General features: G+C 41.8%; 1 protein-coding gene across 1 annotated transcript; it reads right to left on the reverse strand.

Moving 5' to 3' along the window:
• Positions 1-1,471: 1,471 nt before the first annotated feature.
• Positions 1,472-16,819, reverse strand: LOC143573533 (11-beta-hydroxysteroid dehydrogenase-like 2). Its single transcript, XM_077058387.1, has 7 exons — positions 16,759-16,819; positions 3,672-3,859; positions 3,011-3,209; positions 2,835-2,914; positions 2,616-2,747; positions 2,136-2,288; positions 1,472-2,024 (listed from the first exon to the last, which is right to left on the reverse strand). The coding sequence occupies exons 1-7, from the start codon at positions 16,817-16,819 to the stop codon at positions 1,818-1,820; spliced, it is 1,020 nt and encodes a 339-aa protein (XP_076914502.1). The 3' UTR covers positions 1,472-1,817.
• Between the last annotated feature and the right edge of the window lie 9,394 nt (positions 16,820-26,213).

The raw sequence follows: 26,213 nt of genomic DNA on the forward strand, positions 1-26,213 counted from the left end.
GGAAGCCGTAAACATCGCCAATCTTGTTGAATCTCTCAATAAATTCAATAAAACCATGGAGGTGGTCTCTAATGACAAAAAGGAAAAAAGTCGAATGAGAGATTTGGACTTCCTTACTAGAGACTTCAGTAACCTAAATCCGGTCGATCAAATGCTAATGGAAAAGCAAAAGGAACGTATCCGAAAGAGGTTGATCGAAGAAGACCAAGCCGAAGAATAAGAATAATGTTTTTTTTTAGTACTTTAATTTTTATTTTATTTTTAGATATTAATGTGTTTTTTTTATTAATGTGTGTTTTTTTAATAATTTATGAGTTTTTTTAATAATATGTTGTTTGAATATATTTATAAAAAAATAAAAAAAAAAATTCGCTGGAGCCCCTCCACACCAGGGCCAGGGGCTCCAACGGGGGCTCCAACACCCCCCTTATCCAGTTTCTCTCTCTGCCACACGTCATAATATTATTGGCTGGAGCCCCCACTAAAGCCCCCATTAGAGCCCCAACACCCCTCAGCCTAATTATAAAGTTTAATATTGGCAGTGCTGACAATGATGGTTCTTCATATGGTAATTCAAACTTTGTTCTTTAGACCTTTTACTTTACCTTTTTGGTAATTCAAAATTATAATTTTCATTTTATGCAGCCAGTTTGCAGAATGACAATCCTTTAATATGACTGTTACGGATAGAAATGTGGCAGTGGGAATGCAATTTTATCCATCTAGTGCTCCTCAAGCAGTGGGACAGTAGGCACGGGTATGAATTAAAAAGCATTTTTTTATTTGCATATGTTTTTTTAGATTTTATTATATGATTTATATCTTACTAATTTAATGTGTAAATTAATTAATTATGCAATTATCATATAACAGGATGAACAGGAACTAAAGAGGCTTAAGAGAAAGCAATCTAATTGTTATTAAACAAATTCATGAAATTTTTCCTGATTTAATTTTTTTAATGACTGTCGAAACCCATAAGTGAGAAAACTCAATAACTCATAATGCCATGTTATTGGACCAGGTAAACCAACACAATCAAACCGAAATAGCATATTTCAACCCAAAACCAACGGAATGGTTTTTATGTTTTTTCAAAAACTGCACTTTCAGTTCGTTTTTGGTTTTGCGTGTACCGAAAATAATGGAACCGTACTAACCAAACCAGACTTTTTTAAAAAACCTATATATCCGAAATACTGAGTTTATAGATTATAATTTTTTATATTGAAATGTTAAATAATTTATATAAAAAAAGGTTAATAAATGGTGTAGCCCTAAAACTTTAGGTCCAAAATGTGTAATAATCAATTAATCATTAATTAGAAAAAGTTAAAACCCAAAATTTCAAGTCGAAATTCATTATTTTGTGCACCCACCTTTTTTTCCCAAAATTTCAGGCTCAAATACAAAAAACGAATTTTTTTTGTTTGTGGTTTCGGTTTGAGCTCAAAACCGAACGGTTTCCAGAAACCTATGGAAGTTGGATTTGAACCTGTGACCTATGTGATAGAATCAAAGGCTTATTATTATTATTATTATTATTATTATTATGTTACTAATGCATTTAACCATGAAGATTTGACTTCTGAAATTTAGTTTTAGTTTAATAATGTATGTGCAGGCTGAGTGTGAAGAACTGCAAGCAAGAGTTGATGTACTAAGCAATGAAAATCACGTACTTAGAGAGATGACCTGCTGAGGCTCTCCAACGAATTCAAAAAAATTGAGATATGATATTATAACGTTAAACAATCCATACACCAGACGGGCATAAAACTAGTTGCCATTATTGTTGCAACGGATCGAGTCACTGCTTATCCATCCTTTTGCAGTTTTTCGAATACTGAGGTAAAATAATTATTGAACCAAATATGGTGTACTTCTGGGAATAAAGACTTGGCCAAGCAGAGAGCCTTAATATATCTTGGTTGTATAATGGACGCTTCTCCTTTGCATGATCCAGCCACTATGGCTTTCGCACATGCGTCAGGCGACATCGTTGGGTTCACATCTCCTATATCCTGGCAAAAGCATATATGTAGTTAGTTTTAGTATTCCTTTAGCTAGTAACCGCAGATTGTTCATCTTTTGCAATTTGTAGGGAAATTTGTCAACCAGTAACTACTACTTACTCTTTTTAGCCGCATAACAACATTGTCGGATGAATATTTGGCTGTTATGAGATTTGTATTTATGTGCCCAAGCTTCACGATTGTGATTTTTATTGCCGGGGACACTTCATGTCTAAGGGACTCGTAGAAGCTGATCAATGCTGCTTTACTTGCCTGAGAGTAAAAACAGAAAGTCATATATTAAAAATTATCTGTCAGGGCAATCGTTTGAACAACATATGGACGACTGTTCTAACCATAGGGGGATCAAACTTTGAAATTTATTAGTCAAAACAACCATTTGGCTAACATCCGGACAACCATTGTGACCATAGACGGTCACACTTTGAAAATTTTTGGTACGGTCGTCCAATCTCTATTCGAACAGTCGTTTGTAATAGTGTGAGAGATTACATGTTAGATGGTGTGTGTGTATAAATGCCCCCATTGGTATATTATGATTATTTAAGAAAGATTACATATGGAAATAGGCATTTGTACATTGTAGACGCCTCCTTTCGGCACGTTTAACACTCCAGCACTTGAGGCATTGACGATGATCCTTCCATTAGTTTTCATTAGGTGCGGAATTGCAAAATGAGTTGGATACACCGAACCCCAAAAGTTTATGTCCTAAACATATTCACATTGAAATCCATTAGAGTCATGCACATTCATTATCTAGTAAGTACAGCTTTAATTTTTAAAGGATCAACATACCATAACAGGTTCGAATTTGGTGACATCAATGTTAATTGAATAAAGGGGTGCGATTCCTGCATTGCAAAGAAGATGATCCACTGCAAACCAATTAATCAAGTAGCATGTTATGTTAATGGCTTAATAAGGGTGAAAAAAATATTTTATTAAGAGGTAATTAATTAACGATAACTCACATCGACCAAAATGTTTAATAGTCTCTTCCACAAACATCCTACACTCGTCGACCTTAGACACATCAGCAAACAAAAAAAGAACATCAGGAGAGCCGGGTTCACGAGCTGTATTGGCCACCTGCTCGAGTCGGCTCTCTGGTTCTTTTATCGCAGTAATCACTAAATTCGCCCCTCTTTTTGCATATTCATACGCCATGAGCTGTTATGTTTATGTATTTGATTAAATTTTAATTTTTGAATGGACAAATTTTGTTAAAAAAAACAAAATGGGACCTTCAAGCAATTAGAAGCCCATCATAGACAGGGCCGTCTTTGAGGCATGGTGTGGTAATCGACGGCCACAGGCCCGAAATATTTTTTTTTCAAAATTAATTATATGTATTTATATAAAATAATATGTCTCAACACAATTATATAACCACTAACCAAAAGGTTGTGGTTTCTAATCTTGTTTGAGACAATTTTAAGCTTATATATTTTTATACAAATTTTTTTACACAACTCAAATCATAATCAAGTAAGTTCATTTAAAATTAAATTGTTTAAACTCAATAAAATTGTTCTTTTACTTAAGGCCCGAAAAAAATTTCGCCTTTGGCCCAAAATTTTTTTCGCCTTCTCGGAGGCGGCCCTGATCATAGGTTTATGAACATTTACGTACCTCTCCAAGTCCCGATGAAGCACCGGTGATCAAGACCACTTTTCCGGACATGTTTTCATCGTGTTGGAAGCTTGAACGAATGGAGATTATGAGTTCCAAAACGAATAATAAAGGTGAAATAAGAAGCAAAAGTAACAAGACGACGTAATACACAAGTTCATTTGTGAAGCTGTTACTGAAGTAGGCTTCTGAAGAGGTAGGTCCTAGCAGAGCCCAGTTGGACCCACAGGACTCACCTTGAAGAGAGACGTCTGCGCAGAAACCAACTGGATCCGCAGGACCCACCATGCTCAGAGACGTGACGTCCTTACGCGCAGTACGCAAGCTGTTCCCGCAGGAAATGCCTCCCAATGGTGAAGTACTCCGCCTGTTCCCGCAGCTGCGGATACAAGCCATCAGGGAAGGCCATCCGCGCAGCAAGGCTACACGCACAAGGCACTTAGCTCTCAATAATTCAGTAGTCACCTGAAGGAATGAGCAAAGCCGGGAACAATCCCGCACAAAGGCGGGAGGGGGAATACTCCCGCCCAAATGAGCCAGTCCGTACGATACTGGAAGATCTTTTGTACTGTACCTGACGAGGTATGGGCAAAAGATCTGACCAGAGATACGACAGCCCATTGACAACAGTATGGCGAGCAGCATGCTCTTGTACTGTATGTACTATTAGCCGCTACCTACTCACCAACTCCTGTCATACCACGTGCATAGCCTGCAGTTGGTGGAAAAGGAATAGTACACAGCAGGCCTGGTCACTGTCAGCCGCTGCCTACCCACCAACTACCAGCATGGCACGTGCGTAGGCCACAGTTGGTAGAACAGGAATACTATTCAGCCGGCTATACCTTCTTGGAAACCTACATTCGGCTATAAATACCCCAAATGGTATGATCATCTAATCTGATCTTGTATCTTACATCTTATACCTGATATCTGCTCTAGCATTCTCTGAATACACACTTATATTCAAGAGCAATCTAGTCTGATTCTCACGCCGGAGGGTGGTCACAAGGAGGTACCCCCCCTTCTCAGTGACGAGCTCACGGTGTCTGTTTTGCAGGTTATCAGAAGAACCATCTTTGCCGGGTCTAACCCCTCGTGGGAAACATCTATTTAACCCCCAGATTATCCGTAATCTACCCGGGATCGATTAGTGTTTCTTCATTGGCGCCATCCGTGCATAAAAGCTAGAACTTCATTTCTTTTCAGTTTTTTCAAACATCTGGAAAGATGGTTAAAGAAACTCCGGTAACCACAACCCCAGCTACTGGGGGGAATACCGGCGACTACACAGTTTTTACGAACACTACCCCGGTTACCCAAGCCGGGGCAAGTGCAGTAAATTTTACGAACACTACCCCAGTTACCCAAGCTGGGGCAAGTGCAGTAAATAATCGCTCACTGGGATTCACCGATACCCAGTTAGAGAGACAACGAACGAGGCTCCCCCGCCAAACACTCGATGAAGTTAAAGCGTGGGCGGAAGCACGTCAAAAAGAATTCCAAGCTGAGTTGGATGAACGCTTACGTTTACTCCAACAGGCTGATGAATTCGTAGAGTACTTTGACGATGATTCGGAGGAATCCGATAGTGACGCAAACCCTCGTCATAGGGCGAAAGGGAAGCGTAAGGAAACGGACTCCCAACCGAGAAGGAATTTTGGAGAAACCTTCAAACCAAAAAACGCGGGTGGAAACCCACGTGACTTCTCCAAAACATTTACACCAACTGCTGCAAAGGCGGGAACGTCCAAATTTGCAAGGGACATTGCGGAAGCAATCGTCCCGAAAAGTGCCAAACAGATGTCCAACATCGGCACTTACGATGGTATATCTGATCCAGACGATCATTTGAACAGGTTCATAGCGGGGGCAACCGTCAGTAGTTGGACGGAACCTACGTGGTGTTACATGTTCCAAATGACGCTTGTTGGGCCAGCTAGAGCGTGGTTCGATCGTCTACCGGTCAACCACATCTACGACTGGGCAGACTTCCAACAGAAGTTTAGCCAACACTTCAGCCAACAAAGAAAGTATACCGAAGAGCAATGGACAATCCTCAAATGCATTCGAGAGGAAGATGAATCTTTGCCAGACTTCATCACTCGCTTCAACTCAAAGAAGCTAAGACTGGGTAATATTAGCGAAGATCTTGTTCGCGCTGCTTTTATCCAGGGCGCGAACGACCCAGAGCTCATCCGCACCTTAACGGGTAAAGATGGCATGCCATCCACATGGGATGCCATCATGACAGCAGCTAAACGCTTTGCGGAAACGGAGAAGCAACTGGGTAGAGATCTCCCCCAGAGCACAAACCTCTACACCCAGAAAACAAGAGAAGACAACGTCCTTACCGCCCGACTAAACAAAAAGCGGAAGCTAGGCATTTGGCAGTCAAGGGTAAACTTTGACACCTCATCCGGCTTGCAACATCGGTTAGGCGGAAGGGATAACGTACAGTCGAACCAGAACTCCAGATGGACGCCACTCACCAAAAGCGTCACCGAGATATTCGCCACTGAGGAGCTCCCATGGCCAAAGGCTCCAATAATCCGACATCGTCACAATGCTGATCGAAGCAAATACTGTGACTTTCACAGGACAAAAGGCCACAACACTGAAGAATGCACAGACGTAAAGGACATGGTCGAAGCATTTGTCAGAGATGGGACGCTCGCGCACCTCGTGGCGCAATGAACGCTGAGCAGGCTGATGCGTGTAGAACCCCAGTTGGGGAAAACACGAATAAAATTGCAGCTTCAATGTTGGAGACTACATACTGCGTAAACAACGAGATCCCGAACCAGGTGCATATCGGCTCGATGGCACTCCCATCCCAACAACAAGGAAGGGAGCTCAATTACACAGTTTGCATGTAGATCAATTCCAAATTTGTAAAGAAAAGGCCCAGAGCCACTTCTAATGGAAATGATTCTCCTTAGAACATCGACGCTGATGATTTTACATTTATACTTATGAACTTTCCACACGGATATGCCGGTCTTCACCGCATACATAAGTGTGAAAGTCGTTGCGTGGGGAAGGCGGCAAAACCCGCATAAACCCAAAAAACGGCAAACCTTCACGCAGGTCAGTTAAAGGTAAAGTTGTAAGGCCCCGAACCCGGTGGCCCTACTTTCGTGTTAGATTTACTCATAAACACAGTTCTAAATATCAGAGTTAATTAAAACATTTACGCGGAATATAAAACTTTCATAAAACATTACATAATTCATAGCTAGTTTCGAACATTCTTTGTCTTTCAACATTAAAGCATTAAAATTAAAGCATCATAAGTCTTCAGATGCCAGACTCTTGTTCAATGCCACGTGTCTCCTCAAGCGAGCTGCCTCATCCTACTCACCTGCGTGCATACTAAAAGTCAGCTACGCTGAGTGAGTTCTAGTTAATCACATAATCATACCATACACATAAAATTATATCCTTTCATTCATACTTTTATACTTTCATACTTTCTTACTTTCATACTTTCTTACTTTCATATCTTACGTTATAAAGAGCATTACGCCCTACATTCCTCGAGTATTATTAGGGCTCGGTACCCTCCTTCCTCGAGTATTATTAGGGCTCGGTACCCTCATTCCTCGAGTATTATTAGGGCTCGGTACCCTCCTTCCTCGAGTATTATTAGGGCTCGGTACCCTCCTTCCTCGAGTATTATTAGGGCTCGGTACCCTCTTTCCTCGAGTATTATTAGGGCTCGGTACCCTCTTTCCTCGAATATTAGTAGGGTTCGGTTCCCTAGTTCTCGAATATTAGTAGGGTTCGATTCCCTCTTCGTTACCATACAACCATACATCATACCTCGAGTATTATTAGGGCTCGGTACCCTTTTCGTAACCATACAACCATACAACCGTCATTTCCTTCTTTTATTAACTTTATCACATTCATACACATAAGCATACATATCATACTTACCTTATACAAGGCGCTACAACCTGACAGTACGTGCAATATCCGAAGATCGTTCACGTACCATCAAGCAATCATTCATACATATCATATCATTCACATAAGGCATACACTTATCTCTTAGGATAAGCGTATTAACAAACATATCGAGTATGCACACAGCCCCGAAAACATAACACATAAATGGGGCTAGAAACTCACCTGAACACGGTTACGTTCTCCGTTGATCGTAATCCCTTTCTTCAGTTGTGCACGGCTGACTGTATAACAAGTATACATATCAATTTAACTATCACTACTTATAACATCTTTCTAGTCTTAATTACTACCCACAACGAACGGGGGTCCGGGGGCAGCGCCCCTGGCAGCGGGGTCTAGGGCCGGCAGCCCCTAGCAGGGTCCAAGGGGCAGAGCCCCTGGCTGGGGTCGAGCTGCCAGGTCAGCTTGGAAAAATTTTATTTCCATTAACTGTCTTAACACATTTTCCATTTAGGTTTTTAATTTATTTTCTAAACGAACTTCACTTTAGGCGAAGTTAAACCTCGGGCGAACTTGGCTTCAGGCGAAGTTAAACCTTAGGCGAACTTGGCTTCAGGCGAAGTTAAACCTTAGGCGAACTTGGCTTCAGGCGAAGTTATCCTTAGGCGAACTTGGCTTGAGGCGAAGTTATCCTTAGGCGAACTTGGCTTCAGGCGAAGTTATCCTTAGGCGAACTTGGCCGTAGGCGAAGTTATCCTTAGGCGAAGTTACGCTTGAAGGCGAAGTTACGCTTGAAGGCGAAGTTCATCAGGCGAACTTAATCTTGCAGGCGAAGTTATCGCGCTGCAGATCTGTTTGCCCATAAATCCTTCGTTTCTTAGCCAAATAACTCGATTTTGGTACCCACGGAATCGTATGATCGGCGCCTACAAATCCCAACCATCAAATCGGCCTAAAATCGACGTTTTAGGGGTCCGATTTGGGCAGTTTGGGTTTCGGGTCCGGTTAACCCATCCAATCCTAACCATTTTCAGTAATATTAGCTTTGTTGGATTTGTTCTTACCTTACCAACTCAGATCTATCAACAAAATCTCGGGTCTCGGCTTCGAATCTTGATCGGTTAGAATATGTGTGTTTTGAGTGTGTGAAGAAATAGATGTAAATGAAAGATATTTTGGGTTTAGGGGATATTTATACCCCTGAAATCCCATGGACCTAAGGCCCATTCTCATTTAACCCATCTCTATTAATCCGAGTCCATAACCCACGTCCATTACCCGACACTAGCCCGACCCATACCAACTCCCATTCTTTTATTTATTTCCTGATAAACCGAGTAAACTTTCCCTCTATTATTAAGTAATATAATTAATATTATCTTGAAATTTCGGGATGTTACAAAAGTTCAGTCATCCCACTAAATGAAAGTGCCGGTCTATCCGCACGAATCATGATAGAGGAAACACTAACCTATTAACAACCGCGCGTCGAACGGTTAATTTACTCAACTGATATGCCGGTTTTCACCGCATAATTACGTGGAAAGTCGTTGCGTGGGGAAGGCGGCAAAACCCGCATAAACCCAAAAAACGGCAAACCTTCACGCAGGTCAGTCATAGGTAAAGTTCAGTCATCCCACTAAATGAAAGTGCCGGTCCTAACCGCACGAATCATGATAGAGGAAACTGAACACTAACCTATTAACAACCGCGCGTCGAACGGTTAATTTACTCAACGCTGATATGCCGGTTTTCACCGCATAATTACGTGGAAAGTCGTTGCGTGGGGAAGGCGGCAAAACCCGCATAAACCCAAAAAACGGCAAACCTTCACGCAGGTCAGTCATAGGTAAACTTTGGTCATCCAACTAAATGAAAGTGCCGGTCCTAACCGCACAAATCATGAGAGGAAACCGAACCTATTGACAACCGCGCGTCGAACGGTTAACTTATTCAAAATACTTTAGAAAATTTCTAACAGAAGGATGAGGAAAACCTCCACGCAGGTTAGATGTAGGTAAAGTTTAGCCATCCTACTAAGTGCAAGTGACGGTCCTACCCGCGCAATCACGAAAGAGGAAGCAAAACTTCAACCTATTATCTACCACGTTCAAAGGTTAACTTATTCTAAACACTTAGAAAATTTCTAAAAAGATGAGGAAAACCTCCACGCAGGTCAGATATAGGTAAAGTTTAGCCATCCTACTAAGTGCAAGTGACGGTCCTACCCGCACAATCACGAAGGAGGAAGCAAAACTTCAACCTATTATCTACCACGTTCAAAGGTTAACTTATTCTAAACACTTGGAAAATTGCTAATTTAAACTAAAGTATGCAAGAGCAAGTCATATAACGTTTATAAAGCAAGTCATCCAGTGAAAGTAGCGGTCTTACCCGCACAAAGATTTATATTTCATAATATTCATTACAAGAATGGCCGGGTAACTACCCGCCTACAAGAATATAAATATATACAAGCTAAACCTATCCTAACAGTGGGAAGGGATCTTCAGGATCAAGCTTCAGGACCACTTCCACTTGGACCAGCACCATCAGTAGAGCGTGGCGGTTCAAGGAAAGCTTTAAGGATAGCTAGCCCATCATCAGCAGCAGCAACTTCGTTCACCTTCTCCACCACCGGATGCGGGAAGGCGGCATACTGATTCACTGCTTGGTCATAAACAGCTTCAGTATCCACATCATACAAAGGGAAGTTGGAAGGCGGGATGCCTTTCTCAACGAACCCTAGACCAAGCAGGAAGCCGGCCTTTTCCCCATCCTCATGAGAAGCGTTGAGGGCTGCGCTCATCGCATCGTCGTATGATGTGTCCGTGAAGACTCGATGCACAACCTACAAAAAAAAAAGAAAAAATACAAGTATCAAAACCTTTTCTATTTACAAAGAAAAGCGTAAAGATATAATGAAATTAAACATACCTGAGACAACGCTTCTCGAAGAAGCCATTCCTTGGCAACCAGAGCCTCCTGGAGGGCAGCTTGAGCTTGGTTACGGGCGCGTTCGGCTTCACTTTTGTTGAGGTTGGCAAGCAACACTTCTTTAGCCGCAGCCTCTTCAACGCCCTTTAGCTTCCGCTCAGTGTGGTCAAGCACCCCCCTCTGGTCCAAGATCTCTTGGAGCTTCTTGGCGTCTTCCATCGCCAAGGCATCATGAGCCTGTTGGAGCGCCTCTAGTTTGGCTTTAAGTTCCTCATTCTCGAGGCGTAAAGGCTCAGCAACAGCTTCAGCCTTGGTGGCCCTCTCAGTTGCGTTCCGTGCAGTTTCCTTAACCAGCCGAAGCTGTTCGTTAACAGCTTGGGTAGCCTTGGAACGGGCCTCGAGACGGGCCTGAACTTCAACCTCGAGGGCCTTGAAGGCCTTCTCCTTTTCTGCAGCCACTGCGGTAAGCCTCTTGTTCTCCTCCCGGACAGCCCGCGCCTGAGCTACTTCTTGGATGCGAGCTGCTTTTAACTTGTCGTTTTCACGACAAAGCAGCTCGACGCGCGGCTGCATCCGGGCCAGGAGAATCCGCAGCTCATTGGTTAGCCTACCCTCCTGGTAGCTAGCCATTGCTTCCCCCAACGCACCACTGGGAGCTGCGTGACGAGCCCACTCCACGCACTCCACAGGCGTGCGAAGGGTTGTTCCTCGGCGGATGTTCCAGCGTGGAACATACACTTCATTGGTATCCGACACTGCAAAAAACAAAAAGCAGTTAGGAAAAGATGATATATATAAAAAAAAAAAAAAGGCCAAAAAAAACCCTACGCACCTGTAGGGTCGACAACAGGCCGATAGCCGCCAAACCCGTCACCTGAACCCAAGGGAAATCCATCCAAGAGGTCAGGCAGATGGGAAGGAGGCAGAGGTTGGCGAGAAGCCCCAAGCATACCTGAAGGATCGGCTGTAGCTGCCGACGTCGGAGGCATGGAGGCCGCCGCGGTAGAAACCAACGGAGGTGAACTCACCCGACGTGAACTCACAACCGTGGTCGCCGCTGCGGAAGTACCCGCAGAAATAGTCACCGCCGGCTCAGTGAAAGATTCAGTAAATATGGCACTGACAGCCGGCGATGTCATCGCAGTTGGAACAGTTGGCTCAACTGGGTGAGCAACTGAACCAACTGAAGCAGGCGCAGCCGCCTGGGTCATCGCCTCAGGTAGGTTGACCAAACCTACCGTCATGGGTCCGGAGGTGCTCCTCCCCGCTCCACCCTGGAATGCGATAGCATCCACGCCTGCACAAAGAAGATATAAGTATAATGATGGAAAGCTATGAAGTTAAAAGTAAAGGAAGTTTGTACTTACGGGTTTTCTTGAGCCTAAAAGTGCGAACAGGCGGGGACGAACCCGATGGAGCCGGCCTCTTTACGCCGCTCACCGTCGTCATCCTGGGCTTTCCGGAGGTGACAGTCGTCGCAGCCTCCGGAGCAGTGGTCTTATCACCACCAGGGTTCCCCGCCACCTCCTCGCTCTCGGTCTCTGAATCAGACCGAGGCACCGGATCGGCAGTGGAGGCCACCTTCGCCTTCCCCTTCCCGCCGGCAGCCTTCTTTTTCCGCACCAACGGAGGACCATCTGCGGATTCCTCATCAGAACACAAGATTAGAGGAATTCCAGCAGAGGTTTCAGCATTGAGAAGTCGAGGGTTGAATAACGCCTTACCTGGCCGCCTGGCGCTCAGGATCTCGTGGCCTGGCGGGTAGACCTCCACGAACCGATCTGCCGTCTGTTCAAGGATGGGCAACTCGTTCTCATCTAGAGCACGAGTACCCATCCGAGCGGGACTATCAGCCTCCCGCGGATGCAGGAGCGACTGCAAGTCGTTCCCCTCTGAAATAAAAGAAAAACAGTTAGAAGACAAACCTATATAAACAAAGAAGACAGAGCATACCGTAAGGGACAGAGTTCAAACCGTATTCAAGGACGATCGGGATCTTTTGCGCCTCCGCATCCTTCCACACCCGGCTCATCCCGAGCATCACCATCCCGGACTCCGCAAAGCGGTAAACCGGAGATTGGACTCGGGAAATCTTTGAGAACCATTCCGCCTCCTGGTAGTTGGAGGCGTGAAGGCTGGGGAGTGCTTGCCCATTCTTAAACTTCATGGCAAGGGGGATGGCGCGGGCGGAGATATAAAAGAACTCCCGCTTCCATGAACGAAGACTGCGCTCGGTTGCGCAAATCTTCAAACCCTTGATCCGGGTTATCAGAGTATACCACCCCTGGATGCACCTCCAAGAGTAGAAGGTCATCAGGCGGTCGACGAAGGGCTCAACGCCCAGAATCCGGCACACCCACTCGAAGTGGCGAATCTTTGCGATCGCCATCGGGTGTACCTCGGTCAGGTGTACACCGTGCCTCTCCAGAACACGGTACACAAACTTCGTCAAGGGGAACCTAAGATTCCCATAGACAAAGAATGCGGCATATACCCCGATCTTGCCTCTGGGGGCATCATACACCGTCTGATGAGGTTCAGGAAACTCAGGCTCGAAAGACTCGAGCATGAACTTCCTGACGATGTATTGATATAGATCGACAGGCAGAGCACACTGGCACTCGCCAGCAGTACTCTTGTCATCCTTGTCGGACGTGGATGACGGGTTCTCGGCGTATAGCCCAGCCTCCTGGGCTGTAGCCTCAAGATCGTGAGCAGAAGACATCTTGCAGGTATGAAAGAAGAGAACGATTTCAAGAGAATGCTCGACTGAAAAGGTGAGTATTCGCCGGAAATCGTTTTGAAGATGAAGAGAAAAGTGAAAGTGTGGATTACAAAGGACCCTCTCCCCCTTTATATACTAATCGCAATCAATGCGATGAATTTAATGCGGAAGAGAGAGAAATCGCAGGTGCAATGAAACTATGACACGTGGCAAAAAGCAAGCTGGCAACAGCTGTTGAAAGGACGCGTGCCATTAATTTCGCGGCCACGCGCCCGAAAAATCGCTCCCACGCGCCTGAAAAAGCGTCTGGAATGACCATGTACTGTCACGTCACCATAACTTCCTGCACGTCCTGACACAGTCAGAAGAAACCGTCGGACGACGTTTCAACAGTTTGGACTGTTCTTATCCTTTCACCAACTCTTCGAATTTCAAAAATTCAAAAAGATTCAAAAGTAAGAGGGAAATTACCCCTTACCTTGGCAACCAACTATAAGACGGGTGCGGGTACAGTGTTAAGGCAAAACCCTTCACATACTTAGCACTCGCAGGGAATTGACGCCAGGAATACCTTGGAAGTAAAGTAACCGTAAGACGAGTGCGGGTACAGTGTCAAGGCAAAACCCTTCACATACCTAGCGCTCCGCAGGGAATTGAAACCAAGAAGGATCTTCTAGGCAATGCTTGCGGAAACGGGAATAACATCCCCGCATAGCGGGAACGTCGAGAACTACATTGTTTGAAGCTCCAAGATGGAATTGGTGGTTTTAACATAATTGATCACTATGTTCAAAACTACCAAAACCTCATGGAGAATCCACACAAGTGGGACTCAACGCTCCTGACTTACGAGGAGGTTACAGACCTACCCGCATCATACCCAAAGATCAAGCAGGAAAGTCGGGAATTTCTGCATGTGACATAAGGACTTCCGCGGGAAGAATCCCCATGGAAAACCTTAAAACTAAACCCTTTTCAAAAACCCTTTGCTTAAGTCCAAAAGTTCACCTCACTTATTAAACACTCATGAGAAGAACATTCGACTGGGGGGACTTGAAGAGGTAGGTCCCAGCAGAGCCCTGTTGGACCCACAGGACTCACCTTGAAGAGAGACGTCTGCGCAGAAACCAACTGGATCCGCAGGACCCACCATGCTCAGAGACGTGACGTCCTTACGCGCAGTACGCAAGCTGTTCCCGCAGGAAATGCCTCCCAATGGTGAAGTACTCCGCCTGTTCCCGCAGCTGCGGATACAAGCCATCAGGGAAGGCCACCCGCGCAGCAAGGCTATACGCACAAGGCACTTAGCTCTCAATAATTCAGTAGTCACCTGAAGGAATGAGCAAAGCCGGGAACAATCCCGCACAAAGGCGGGAGGGGGAATACTCCCGCCCAAATGAGCCAGTCCGTACGATACTGGAAGATTTTTTGTACTGTACCTGACGAGGTATGGGCAAAAGATCTGACCAGAGATACGACAGCCATTGACAACAGTATGGCGAGCAGCATGCTCTTGTACTGTATGTCACTATTAGCCGCTACCTACTCACCAACTCCTGTCATACCACGTGCATAGCCTGCAGTTGGTGGAAAAGGAATAGTACACAGCAGGCCTGGTCACTGTCAGCCGCTGCCTACCCACCAACTACCAGCATGGCACGTGCGTAGGCCACAGTTGGTAGAACAGGAATACTATTCAGCCGGCTATACCTTCTTGGAAACCTACCTTCGGCTATAAATACCCCAAATGGTATGATCATCTAATCTCATCTTGTATCTTACATCTTATACCTGATATCTGCTCTAGCAATCTCTGAATACACACTTATATTCAAGAGCAATCTAGTCTGATTCTCACGCCGGAGGGTGGTCACAAGGAGGTACCCCCCCTTCTCAGTGACGAGCTCACGGTGTCTGTTTTGCAGGTTATCAGAAGAACCATCTTTGCCGGGTCTAACCCCTCGTGGGAAACATCTATTTAACCCACAGATTATCCGTAATCTGCCCGGGATCGATTAGTGTTTCTTCAGCTTCATACATGGTTGGCTATAGTTAGAAGCACCACCACTCGTCTCCTGTTATATATACACACATTTATAGAAATAACATGCTAATCCTTACCGGCTAATAATTTGTCATTTATATCTTTGTGTTGGTACTTTACTTTATATGACATAGGTAGTATAAATACGGACAAAAGATTAGGTTATCTATTCACAGATCATTTTAATCCTTACTAATTTATATTTATTTTGAAGTGTTTCAATTAATTCACTTAAATTTAAAAAGAGTTCATCTAAGTTACTAATTGGATTACTTTTGAAACTTCGCTACTATTGTATGATGGACATGAGTTACATTACTACTACGACTGCAACTGCAACTACCACTACCACTACAACTACCATTACCACGACGACCAGGACTATCACTACGACTACAACTACCACTACGACCACCACTACCACTACCACTATCACCACCACCACCACCACCACCACTACTACTACATAGGTTGTTAACATTTAAATCCTTACTAATTCATATTTAGTTATTTAAATCCTTGTGTTAACGTCCTTTAAATGTTGTGTATTGGTAGGAAACAAGGGTTTCTTAATAAAAACATAAGTTCAATCCCCACTTACAACACTTTGGGAGACATGAGTGACTCAATGAAGGAAGACTGAGATCTTTATGATCTCTTGTTCGATCCTGAGGGTGTCCGGGTTTTACCACCAGTAGGCCTTCGGGCGGGCGGGTTTTATCCGGAGCTAGAGATAACTTAGAGGCGTTTAACGGGCTTCATACGGCTGGGTTGGGCCAAGTGGCGGTGGTGTTTTGCCATTGGGGTCACCCTGTATGGAGTACGACATTCTATGTTTGTTGACCGGTAAAAAAAAGCCTTATGTTAGCGTATTTTACATAGGTTGTTACATATGTTAACATGGATTTTTGTCAGGTTTATTTTTAAAGTTCTCTTGTCATTTTTCTTATTCTTTTAACGAAAATACTTCTAAACGTGTATACTAGCTCTACTAGACTTAAAAAAATGTTTTTTATGTGGTTGCTAAAGTTCACATACGACGGTCCGCTATGGGCGGGGTTGGAGGCGGTCATAAGGCGGATTTAGAAAGTAGCACCGCCAAGGGGCGGCTTTGAATGGGCGTTCAAGGGGGCAGCCTCACGAAGACCCGCGGTATATGTGATTTATGTGGGGCCCTCCTCCTATTAACGGTATTATGACCGTTTGGAAAATAAATTATCCTATTTTACAAACAACTTTCTGTAAATTCTCAAACATATTTTCAAACAAAGACCATTATTTTACTCAAATAAATGTCTCAACTTTCTACAACCATGAATCCGAGCTTAAACCCAAACCTGAACCCAAGCTCGAGCTCAAACTCTAACCCAAACCCATGGGATTCGGCTCAATTATGGTGGACTAGTTTGCTCTCAAATAAAAATGACTCTAATAACCCTTTTTTGCCAACCAACAAGGTCATCGACCTGTAATGCCTCTACCCATGCAACCATTCGGGATATGTTTTCGACCGCCAATGTCGTACATGTCTTTCCAAGTACACGAAACCCAAACACCCGAAACCCAAATACCCCAAACCCAAGTATCTGAACCGCAAGTATGTCGTAAACGAAGTCATAAAAAGGAACCTAGCGGTCAAACAACTAGGGAAAAGAGCAAAAGATAAAAGTGGTAACGGATGAGGAATGGCGTTGGCACGTGCGGGAATTGACTCATCCGAAGACTCAGTTCAAGGTAAATTATAAAAATATTTATATATATTTCATGTTTTATCTTTTTGTTGATTAATACTAAGTTTTTTTTGTATCGAAGGTGATGGTAAACATACCCCTGAGTTTTGGGATGAAATACATGGAAAGTTCTTTGCTACAATGGGTCAAGGTTTCTACCGTTGGGAGGATTCCGTCTACAAAATGCGCAAAAAAATAGCCAACTTCTCCAACATTTACACCCGCATTGCTTATAATGGGAGAAAAAGTGGCATGAGCGATGCCAACGTGATGAAGTTTGCCTTAAAACAATATAGGGCCGAATATAAAGGAGATTTCAATATGTTGGAAGCTTGGATACAATGCATGGTCCCATCATCTACATCAGGACTGTCAAAACGGTCAAAGACAACCTCTACTTCGGCCGATCAATCGTCGTCGTTGTCAATTTAACTTAAACGAGTTTGATCCCGATTTTATTTTTGTTGAACCGGGTGAGCTACCATGTTTGACCAAAAGAGATAAAGTCAAGGCGGCGGCTAGAGGCGGAGGAACTTCGTCTAGAACAACATCATCGATGAGTTCCGAAGTGAGCTCGCGTTTTGACAACTTGGAGCTAAAACTATCTAGGATTGCCAAGGTTAAAAACACTCAAAATGAAATCACAATAATGCATGAAGAAAGAAAATTGATGCATGCGGAATACAAAGTTATGCATGATGGAAGAAAAATAGTTCAATCGGAGCGGTAATGAGACAAGGATTTCAAGTTTCTCGCAAACGATCTATCGCATCTAGGTCCGGCCACGCGGACATTTTTGGAGATTAAACAAAGATAATAGCCAAATATGCATACGAGGGAATGATGACGACGAAGAGAACACGGCAAATATTAGTTATATGTTGGTTAATTTAAGTTGTTATATTTTCATTGTTTTTTTTATGTTTTTTTCTTTTTATATTTTTTTATTTGTATGTTTTTTACTTTTACTTTAATTTCAATTTTAGTATTGTTATATTATTATTTAGTTTTCATTACATGTGTTTGTTAAAAAATTAAATAAATAAAAGGTTTAAAGCTCCTCTGGCCGTTAAACTCTAGATAGAAATTATAGCTTGAGGCTTTAAAGCTCTCATTGCCTACGTGACGATAACGTAATACTGTTTAGATACTAAACTAACTAAACAACCTAACTGAACTTGAATCTCAAAGGAACCTAGCCTACATGTAACAAACATGGTCTTGAGTTTCTAGAGCCTAAACCCCTACTTATTCCTTTTTATTATTATAAGGGCCATACATATTACCTGTTCTAACTAACCCACGTGCTACCTTAATTAGTTGAACCAACATTTTGTCATAAGACCATCCGCTATGGGGTGACTTTTTTTGGGGGGGAGGGGGGGGGGGGGGTTGGGGGCGTGGTGGGCGACAAACACCGTACAAGGGCGCTGTTGAGGGCTGGGCGCGGTGGGCGAGATTGTTGCAACGGCCGGCGCGAATGGGGAAATCATGTGGGAACTCTCTCTCTCTCTCACACACACATACATATGTGTGCGTATATATATATATATATATATATATATATATATATATATATATATAATGGGCGCCTTTGGGGCATTAAACCATAGCGGCACATATTTGAGGTGAGACTTTGATGCTCTCGGTGCTTACGTGGCGTTGACGTGGCACGGTGTAGAGGCTTCGAAGCCCCCCACCATAGTGGATGGTCTAACTAACAGATTGTTGGACCGTTGTTAAACTGAGTTGTGTCATCAATTCATCTACTAATGTTATCTAATGACTACATTACAACAAGACTAAACAACATCTCTTAACACTAAAATCATTATTTGTATATTACAATATTACTTTCCTTTCCGCATCAATGATATTAGAGACACTGTTCAATAAATAATAAATAATAAATAATAAATAATAAAAACTTTTGCAAATATGAGATGTTAGATTTATAATAAAAGCATCATCCAAACCTTTTTTTTTTGACAAACAAAAATATGCGTGTATGTTTTATAATATTTTTCTCATGTTTTTTTGACTATTTAGCTTATCGATGCTATATGAAATATAATAAAGACGACGTGTAAGCTACAGGAATTTGTAAATAGGTTTGCACTTTCTGCTATATATTTTATTATAGAGTTGATGGCCATTTTCGTTCATGTGGTTTGCTATTTTCGCCACTCCAATCTAAATTTTGAAATTTCGTCAATTTTGTCCTCATAGTTTTAAACATTGACCAATTACGTCCCACCGTCTAACGGCATCCAACTATGCCGTTAATTTAAGGGGTATTTTCGTCCATCTCATTTTACTAAATATTTTAAAAAATTAGTAAAAAACATATTTTTTTTCTCTTCTTTTTCTTCTCCAACTCATCCTCCACCACCACCATCCCTAACCCACAATAACACCCACCTGAACACCCCACATCTCAAACCTCAACTTAACAATAAACCCCCAGCCAACCCATCTTCCATATCCCCTAAATCAATACTAGGTTAACCCTCAATTTACACCCACCCTCGATTCCACTGTTCCGTTAGCAAAAACGACGACTTCACCCACATGTTCTTCCTCATGACAAATCCGCCTTTAATCGGCTACCAGAAACCATAGAAGTCGTATATTACTAGAACCCTACAGTTCATTCTTTGATGCCAAGATTACGGTGGCCGGGATCTGGGGGTTTCGCCGGAAAAACGAGCAGATTTGTTTGTGGTGGCCGGGATTTGGGAGATTCGCCGGAATAACGAGCGGATTTGTATGTGGTGGCCGGGATTTGAGAGTTTCGTCGGAAAAACGAGAAGATTAGTTTGTGGTGGCCGGGATTTGGGGGTTTCGTCGGAAAAACGAGCGAATTCGTTTGTGGTGGCCGTAAAATTGTGTGATGAAATATGAGTTGTTTGTTGTGGTGGTAACACGCGGTGGGGAAAATAGGTTGCGGTGGTGTGGTGGTCATAAGTGGTCGTGGGTTAGTGGTGGATTGATGGTGCCGGACAACCAGTTGGATGAGAGAGAGAGAGGGGGGGGGGGGGGGGGAAGGAGAGTTTATATTCTTTTGTTTTATTAAGTTTTAATTGTTAAATATTTGTTTTATTAAATAAGTAAAATGACCGTATATCCTCATATGAAAAGACAAAATACCTTTAAACTAACGACATAGTTGGATGCCGTTAGGCGATGTGACGTAATTGGCCAATGCTTACAACTATGAGGACAAAATTGACAAAATTTCAAATTTCGGACTGAAGTGGTTAAAGTAGCAAATTACAGGACGAAAATGACCATTAACTCTTTATTATATAAAACTCTTTACTTTACGCCTTTACGTACATAAAATCAAATCATGAAAGTTGATACTTTTAGGTGGCTTGTGTGGTTATAGTTGTGTGAGCCTAAGGGTGAACACAAAATCAAATAATTAAAAAAAAAAAAAACTATACCGAAGCACTGACTGACAATTAATTATTTGAATAGATTTTAGGTTCGGTTTCGGTTAATCAATTTTAATAACCAACACTATTCGTTACAGTAATCTTTTTCTAAGGATATTATGTTCTAATACTTCCAAATAATATTATCCAACTTTCTTCAACCATTGTATTATTGATCTTGGTTTTTATTTAATTAGTAACACATATTAATTCGCTTTGAATGATAGCGACTTTAAATTGCATTTATTATCTCATATAGTGGTTTTGAAGGTTAGATAATTACATGTTAAAACTTAAAAACTAAATCAGGAGTAATTCTTTATGTGTATTTAAAAACTAACGTGTCATACCCCAACTTAAGCCCTGGAAGTGTGACCAGTTGTTGATATTTATTTGTAAATATATCAAGGTTGTGGGTTATTTTAGCGGAAAACTTCATTTAATAATAAAATATTTATATATTTCTATAACTTATCTATTAATTAAATATCCGAGTATTTTATTTACAATACTTGTTTAATCTATTAACAATATTTTAATAATTAAAAACTGAGTCATCTCCATAAGCGAACATCTAACTTCATTAGTGACTCTAAATCCTTTTTATGTGCTAAACTTTATTCTTAGTAATATGGGGGAAATACGTCAACGATATGCTGGTGAATCATTGACTCTAAAACATTTAACAAAACTTTATTTGACAAGATATTTTTCTTGAACAAACTCAGTAGGAACATCGCTTATTCATGGGATTTGTACCACTTGCCATACACATACAATTCAAAGGTTCTTTGGGAACTGATGCCCATTGGAGAACTGGTTATGAGTTATGTTTGGATCCAGACACATACGTAATCGGTCTGAGTTGCTTTTTATTTTCTATCTTGTATATGAGAGATCACGTAATCTCTTATAAACATTTGACTGACCTTTTAAGATAAACAACCCGTTTATCTAATTGACTATTGTAAAATATTTAATGTATTCACCGGCGATTGTTTTTTCTGAATGATGTGGCAATCTCGTTTAAAAACCTTTGTGAGTGAATGATGCTTAACCTATAATAAATATAGGTTTATATAAATACCCATCTTGACTCTTGATCCGGCTACATACCTTTAGTCTAGTTTTGATAGCTTTAAATCTTGATATATCATTTGTTCAAATAAAATATTTAAACATGTAGTCTTTCTATTTATTTACCAACCATGTGTTGAGTTTCTTATTCATGTAGAAACATCTATAATAGGTTTTTTTTCAAGAAGAAACGTCAATTGACTATAATCTTTGTATGTAAAGTCTTATATTTCTTAATCATGAAGAAACATGATTTTGACTATACCCCTTGCATGTAAAAACTTTATGTTTATTAATTATGAAGAAATAATAGTTTGACTATATCTTTGCATATTGAAACTTAAATTTGATCAAGGTTTTGGGCTATAGCCCCGACTAGGGTCTAAGCCATATAATAAAATAATAACTTAAGCGGAACCCCTACCTTACACGGGTATTTGGAGTTACACGCCTAACCTTGAACGAGCAACACTTCTACTCTATATCTCTAATCGTCGGAACCTCGGGGCTTGGCACACACTATGAGGCTTGGCCGCAAATCTAGGATATGTGTGTGAATGTGTGTTTGTTGTGAAGAGGGAAGAGGCCGCTCCTTCCCCTTTTATAGCAAATTTTCACTATGTCACGTAACACGACCGCCTTCAAATTCATCGCCAGCTTACCACGTGGCTTGATTGGACACCCCGATTTAGGGCATAGAAGTGTGACCACGAGTTGGTACCTGTTTTGTAAATATATAATGTTTATGGATTGATTTTAGCTGAAGACTTTAGGTTGATTAAAATATTAATTTGCACTGAAACTATGGCGACAATAACTTTCTTTTCATGAACTTTTAATTTTTCATGAACTGAAACAAGGTCGTGTGTGGTGTAATTCTTTTCATGAACTTTTAATTTTCTAGAAGCGTAAGCAATAACTTTCTTTCCTTGAATTAAGACACATCCTGTACCTATGTGCAAAGCATCACAATATATGGTGAAGTTATCTAGTCCTTCTAGCAAGGCCAAGATAGGTGCATTGATTAACTTTTGTTTAAGATTTTCGAATGCTTCTTCTTGTTTCGGTCCCCATCCAAACTTAACTGATTTCCTAATGAGTGAGGTTAATGGAACAACTATTCTAGAAAAGTCTTGAACGAATCTTCGGTAGTATCCAGCTAACCCTAGAAAACTTCTGACTTGAGTCAGCGTTTTGGGTTTCTCCCATTTGGTAATAGTTTCAATCTTTGCTAGGTCTACTTGAATACCTTTTTTCGTTTACAATATGATCAAGAAATTGAACTTTCGGTAACCAAAATTCACACTTAGAGAATTTGGCATACAACTTTTCTTTTCTTAAGGTTTCAAGTATGATCTTGAGATGAACTTGATGATCTTTCTTGGACTTGGAATAAATAAGAATGCCATCAATGAATACGATAACAAACTTATCGAGGTATGGTTTGCAGATACGGTTCATCATATCCATGAAAACTGCCGGAGCATAGCAATTATTGAAAAGAGCACAAGATGTCTTGGAAGCAAATGAGCATAATCAATGGAACCGACGAAAAAAAATGCCGGTTCATCATATCCATGAAAACTCCCAAAGTGATCAACAAGATTTGAAGGATTGCTATGCAACATCAATGAAACCGACGAAAAAACCAACACAAGCATAATAATTATAGAAAAGAGCACAAGATGTCTTGGAAGCAAATGAGCATAATGTAAAAGAAGTACAACTCGACCCCCAGGATCCTGACATCAAAGTGCTCATAGGAACCGGCATCCCTAAGGATGCTGAAAGTCAACTAATCAACTTTCTCAAAAGCAAGATCTCCACATTTGCCTGGAAACGTGAAGACATGACAGGAACGGGATACTGACGTTCATGTATGCCTTCTCGGGATTCCAACAAATTCAGATGGAACCATCAGATCAAGAGGATACCGCATTCATGGCCCCCATAGGTATATATTGTTATATTTCTATGCCATTTGGTTTGAAAAATGCAGGTGCAACATGCTAGGGGCCGTTTTAGTCCAAGAGTGATCCTGACGAGTATCCTAATAGCTCGAGTTCCTAGCTAACTTCAAGATCCTGAGCTAACTGACTTTACTTAAATATTGTTTGAGTTGTGCTTGTAGGTTACGCAAAGGACAAATATCTACAACGGCTAATTGACTAGTTCAACCTGAAAGCTTGGAGATACATGTTAAAAAGCAAGTGTGAGAAGGCTGAGTCATTGATTGATCTCGACGGCTAGGGTTCCCGGGTTTATAGGGAATATTGTTATTTACCTTTTCTATATAATGAGGCCTTTGTGAATGTTGTAAGACACTTCTCACTCAATCTCTGCACTACATTTGTACTCTATTCTTCATTCACAGTGAGCTCTCGAGCACCATTTTTGTTATTAATATATTGAGGCAGGTGATAGTTTTCCCTTCCCGAGGTTCTTTTTTGAAGATCCTTACCAGGATCCTAGGCTTTTCCTAGCTATATCGCCCCGTTCACTTTACTTTTACCGCATTTGTCTACTATATCACCTTGCTCATTGTTAAAGAAACACCTTTACCTCAATTGACTAATTTGCTCAATTATTGCTTCGGTAATTTTTGACCAAAATAGTTTGGCGCCCACCATGGGGCCAGTGGTGTTTTTCATTCTCAAATCCATATTCACCTTTGTTCTAAACCATTGCCTTACAAAGCTATATTAAGAAATGGCCTCTCAATCAAAAGCTACATAATCCTCCATGCCTATCGAAGTTTCCGGAGCCGCTCAACCACTTCCTCCTCCACCTGTTGTCCAGAGAAAGACCACCACGTCGGCATCAATACCTTAGGAGCTGGAGGATCCAACAACGTGATCCATCCCACAGTAAGACCTTCTTCTAGCACTGCGGTTCAAAGATCAGGGTCTTCCAACACGAGGCCGGTCATTTCTAATGATGATATTATTGATGTGTTATTTTAAATGAAGGAACACATAGAAGCTCCGAAGTAAACAAATAACTACGTTATCAGGGAGATCCGAGATATCGCGCGCAAAGGAGGAAGCCAGCGGATCCCAAGGAAATCTGAACTTTGACACATCAGGATCCCAAGGAAATCCCTACAACGACTTCCTTCCAATGCAACCCATAACCAGGACAAGTGATCCTGTCCAGTCCACGAGAGTTACTCCTACGCGGTAATTTGGTGTTATTCCGGGATTCTTAACTGGGATTCCCGACACGAGTAATTTTAATAATGTTACCCTACCTGTGACTAACCATGATGCTACGCAGGATTCCGGTATTAGCCCGATGGTTTAGAAGGAATTGAAAAAACTGAAGGAGCTGATATCCATCGTCCCAGAAATAGTCCAGTCGATCCCAGAAGTGGACCCAAGCAGTCACAGAATCTCGAAATTCACACCTCCCATATGCGATGCAGAGATCCCAAAAAGATTCTAGACGCCGAGCATGAAGCTATATAATGAAACCCTCAGACCAAGAAGATACGATATTGTTACACTTCCATGCCTTTTGGTTTGAAAAATGCAGGTGCGACATATCAAAGACTGATCAACATGATGTTCAAAGAGAAGATGGGGGACACCATGGAGGTCTATATTGATGACATGCTGGTAAAGTCAAAGAAGTCTGAGGATCACCTCAGTGATCTTCAGGAAGCCTTTGACATTCTTGACAAATATAACATGAATCTAAACCCTTCCAAGTGCCACTTTGTAGTAGGGGCAGGCAAGTTCCTAGGATGCATGGTTACCAAAAGAGGAATAGCAGCAAGTCCATAACAAATCAAAGCCATCATGAACTTGAAGGCCCTAACCAACGTGAAGGAGGTCCAAAAGCTAACTAACAGGATCGCAGCTTTGAACAGGTTCATCTCAATATACTCTGAAAGGTGTAAGGATTTCTACGATATCCTAAAGAAGAACAAGACGTTTGAATGGGGAATAAAGCATGAGAAGGCGCTTGAAGACTTGAAAATATATCTCTCCTTGGCACCTTTGCTCATGAAGCTTGAAGCTGGTGAACCTCTACTCCTTTATTTGGTGGTATCCCGAGACACGGTGAGTGCTGTACTAGTCAAGAATTATGAGGGATAGCAACACCCTATTTACTATATAAGTAAAAGTCTACATTAAGCTAAAACGAGGTTTCTCATTTAGAAAAATTAATTCTAGCTTTAGTTATGTCATCCACTAAGTAAAGACACTATTTTGAAACACATAGTATATTTGTGAAAACTAACTATCCTATCAAAAATGTTTTGAGAAAACCTGAAATGTCTCATAGGATGGCTAAGTGGTATGTTAAACTAATTGCTTATGATCTTGTTTATGAGCCTAGAACAGCAATTAAATCCCAAGCTCTAGCAGACTTCGTGGCTGATTTCAGTAGTGATATCCAACAAGAAGCTGACTGGGAAGTTCAACAACTAGACTAGGATATGGGTAAGTGGATATATTTACTGAGGGGCCTCAAATGTCAGGGGATAGGTTTAGGAATCATCCTGAAATCTCCACAAGGGGACATGATACCCCAGGCAATCAGATGTGATTTCCAAGCCACCAACAATGAAGCTGAGTATGAAGCTCTAATTGCTGCTCTTCAATTGGCTAGAGATTTAGAAGTTAAATATGTTCATTTATTTGTAGTTTCCTTATTACTTGCTAACCA

The sequence above is a fragment of the Bidens hawaiensis genome, unplaced genomic scaffold (assembly GCF_021521415.1).
Source record: "Bidens hawaiensis isolate Kalapana, Puna unplaced genomic scaffold, B.hawaiensis_p1.1 tig00026584_1, whole genome shotgun sequence".
NCBI lineage: Eukaryota > Viridiplantae > Streptophyta > Magnoliopsida > Asterales > Asteraceae > Bidens > Bidens hawaiensis.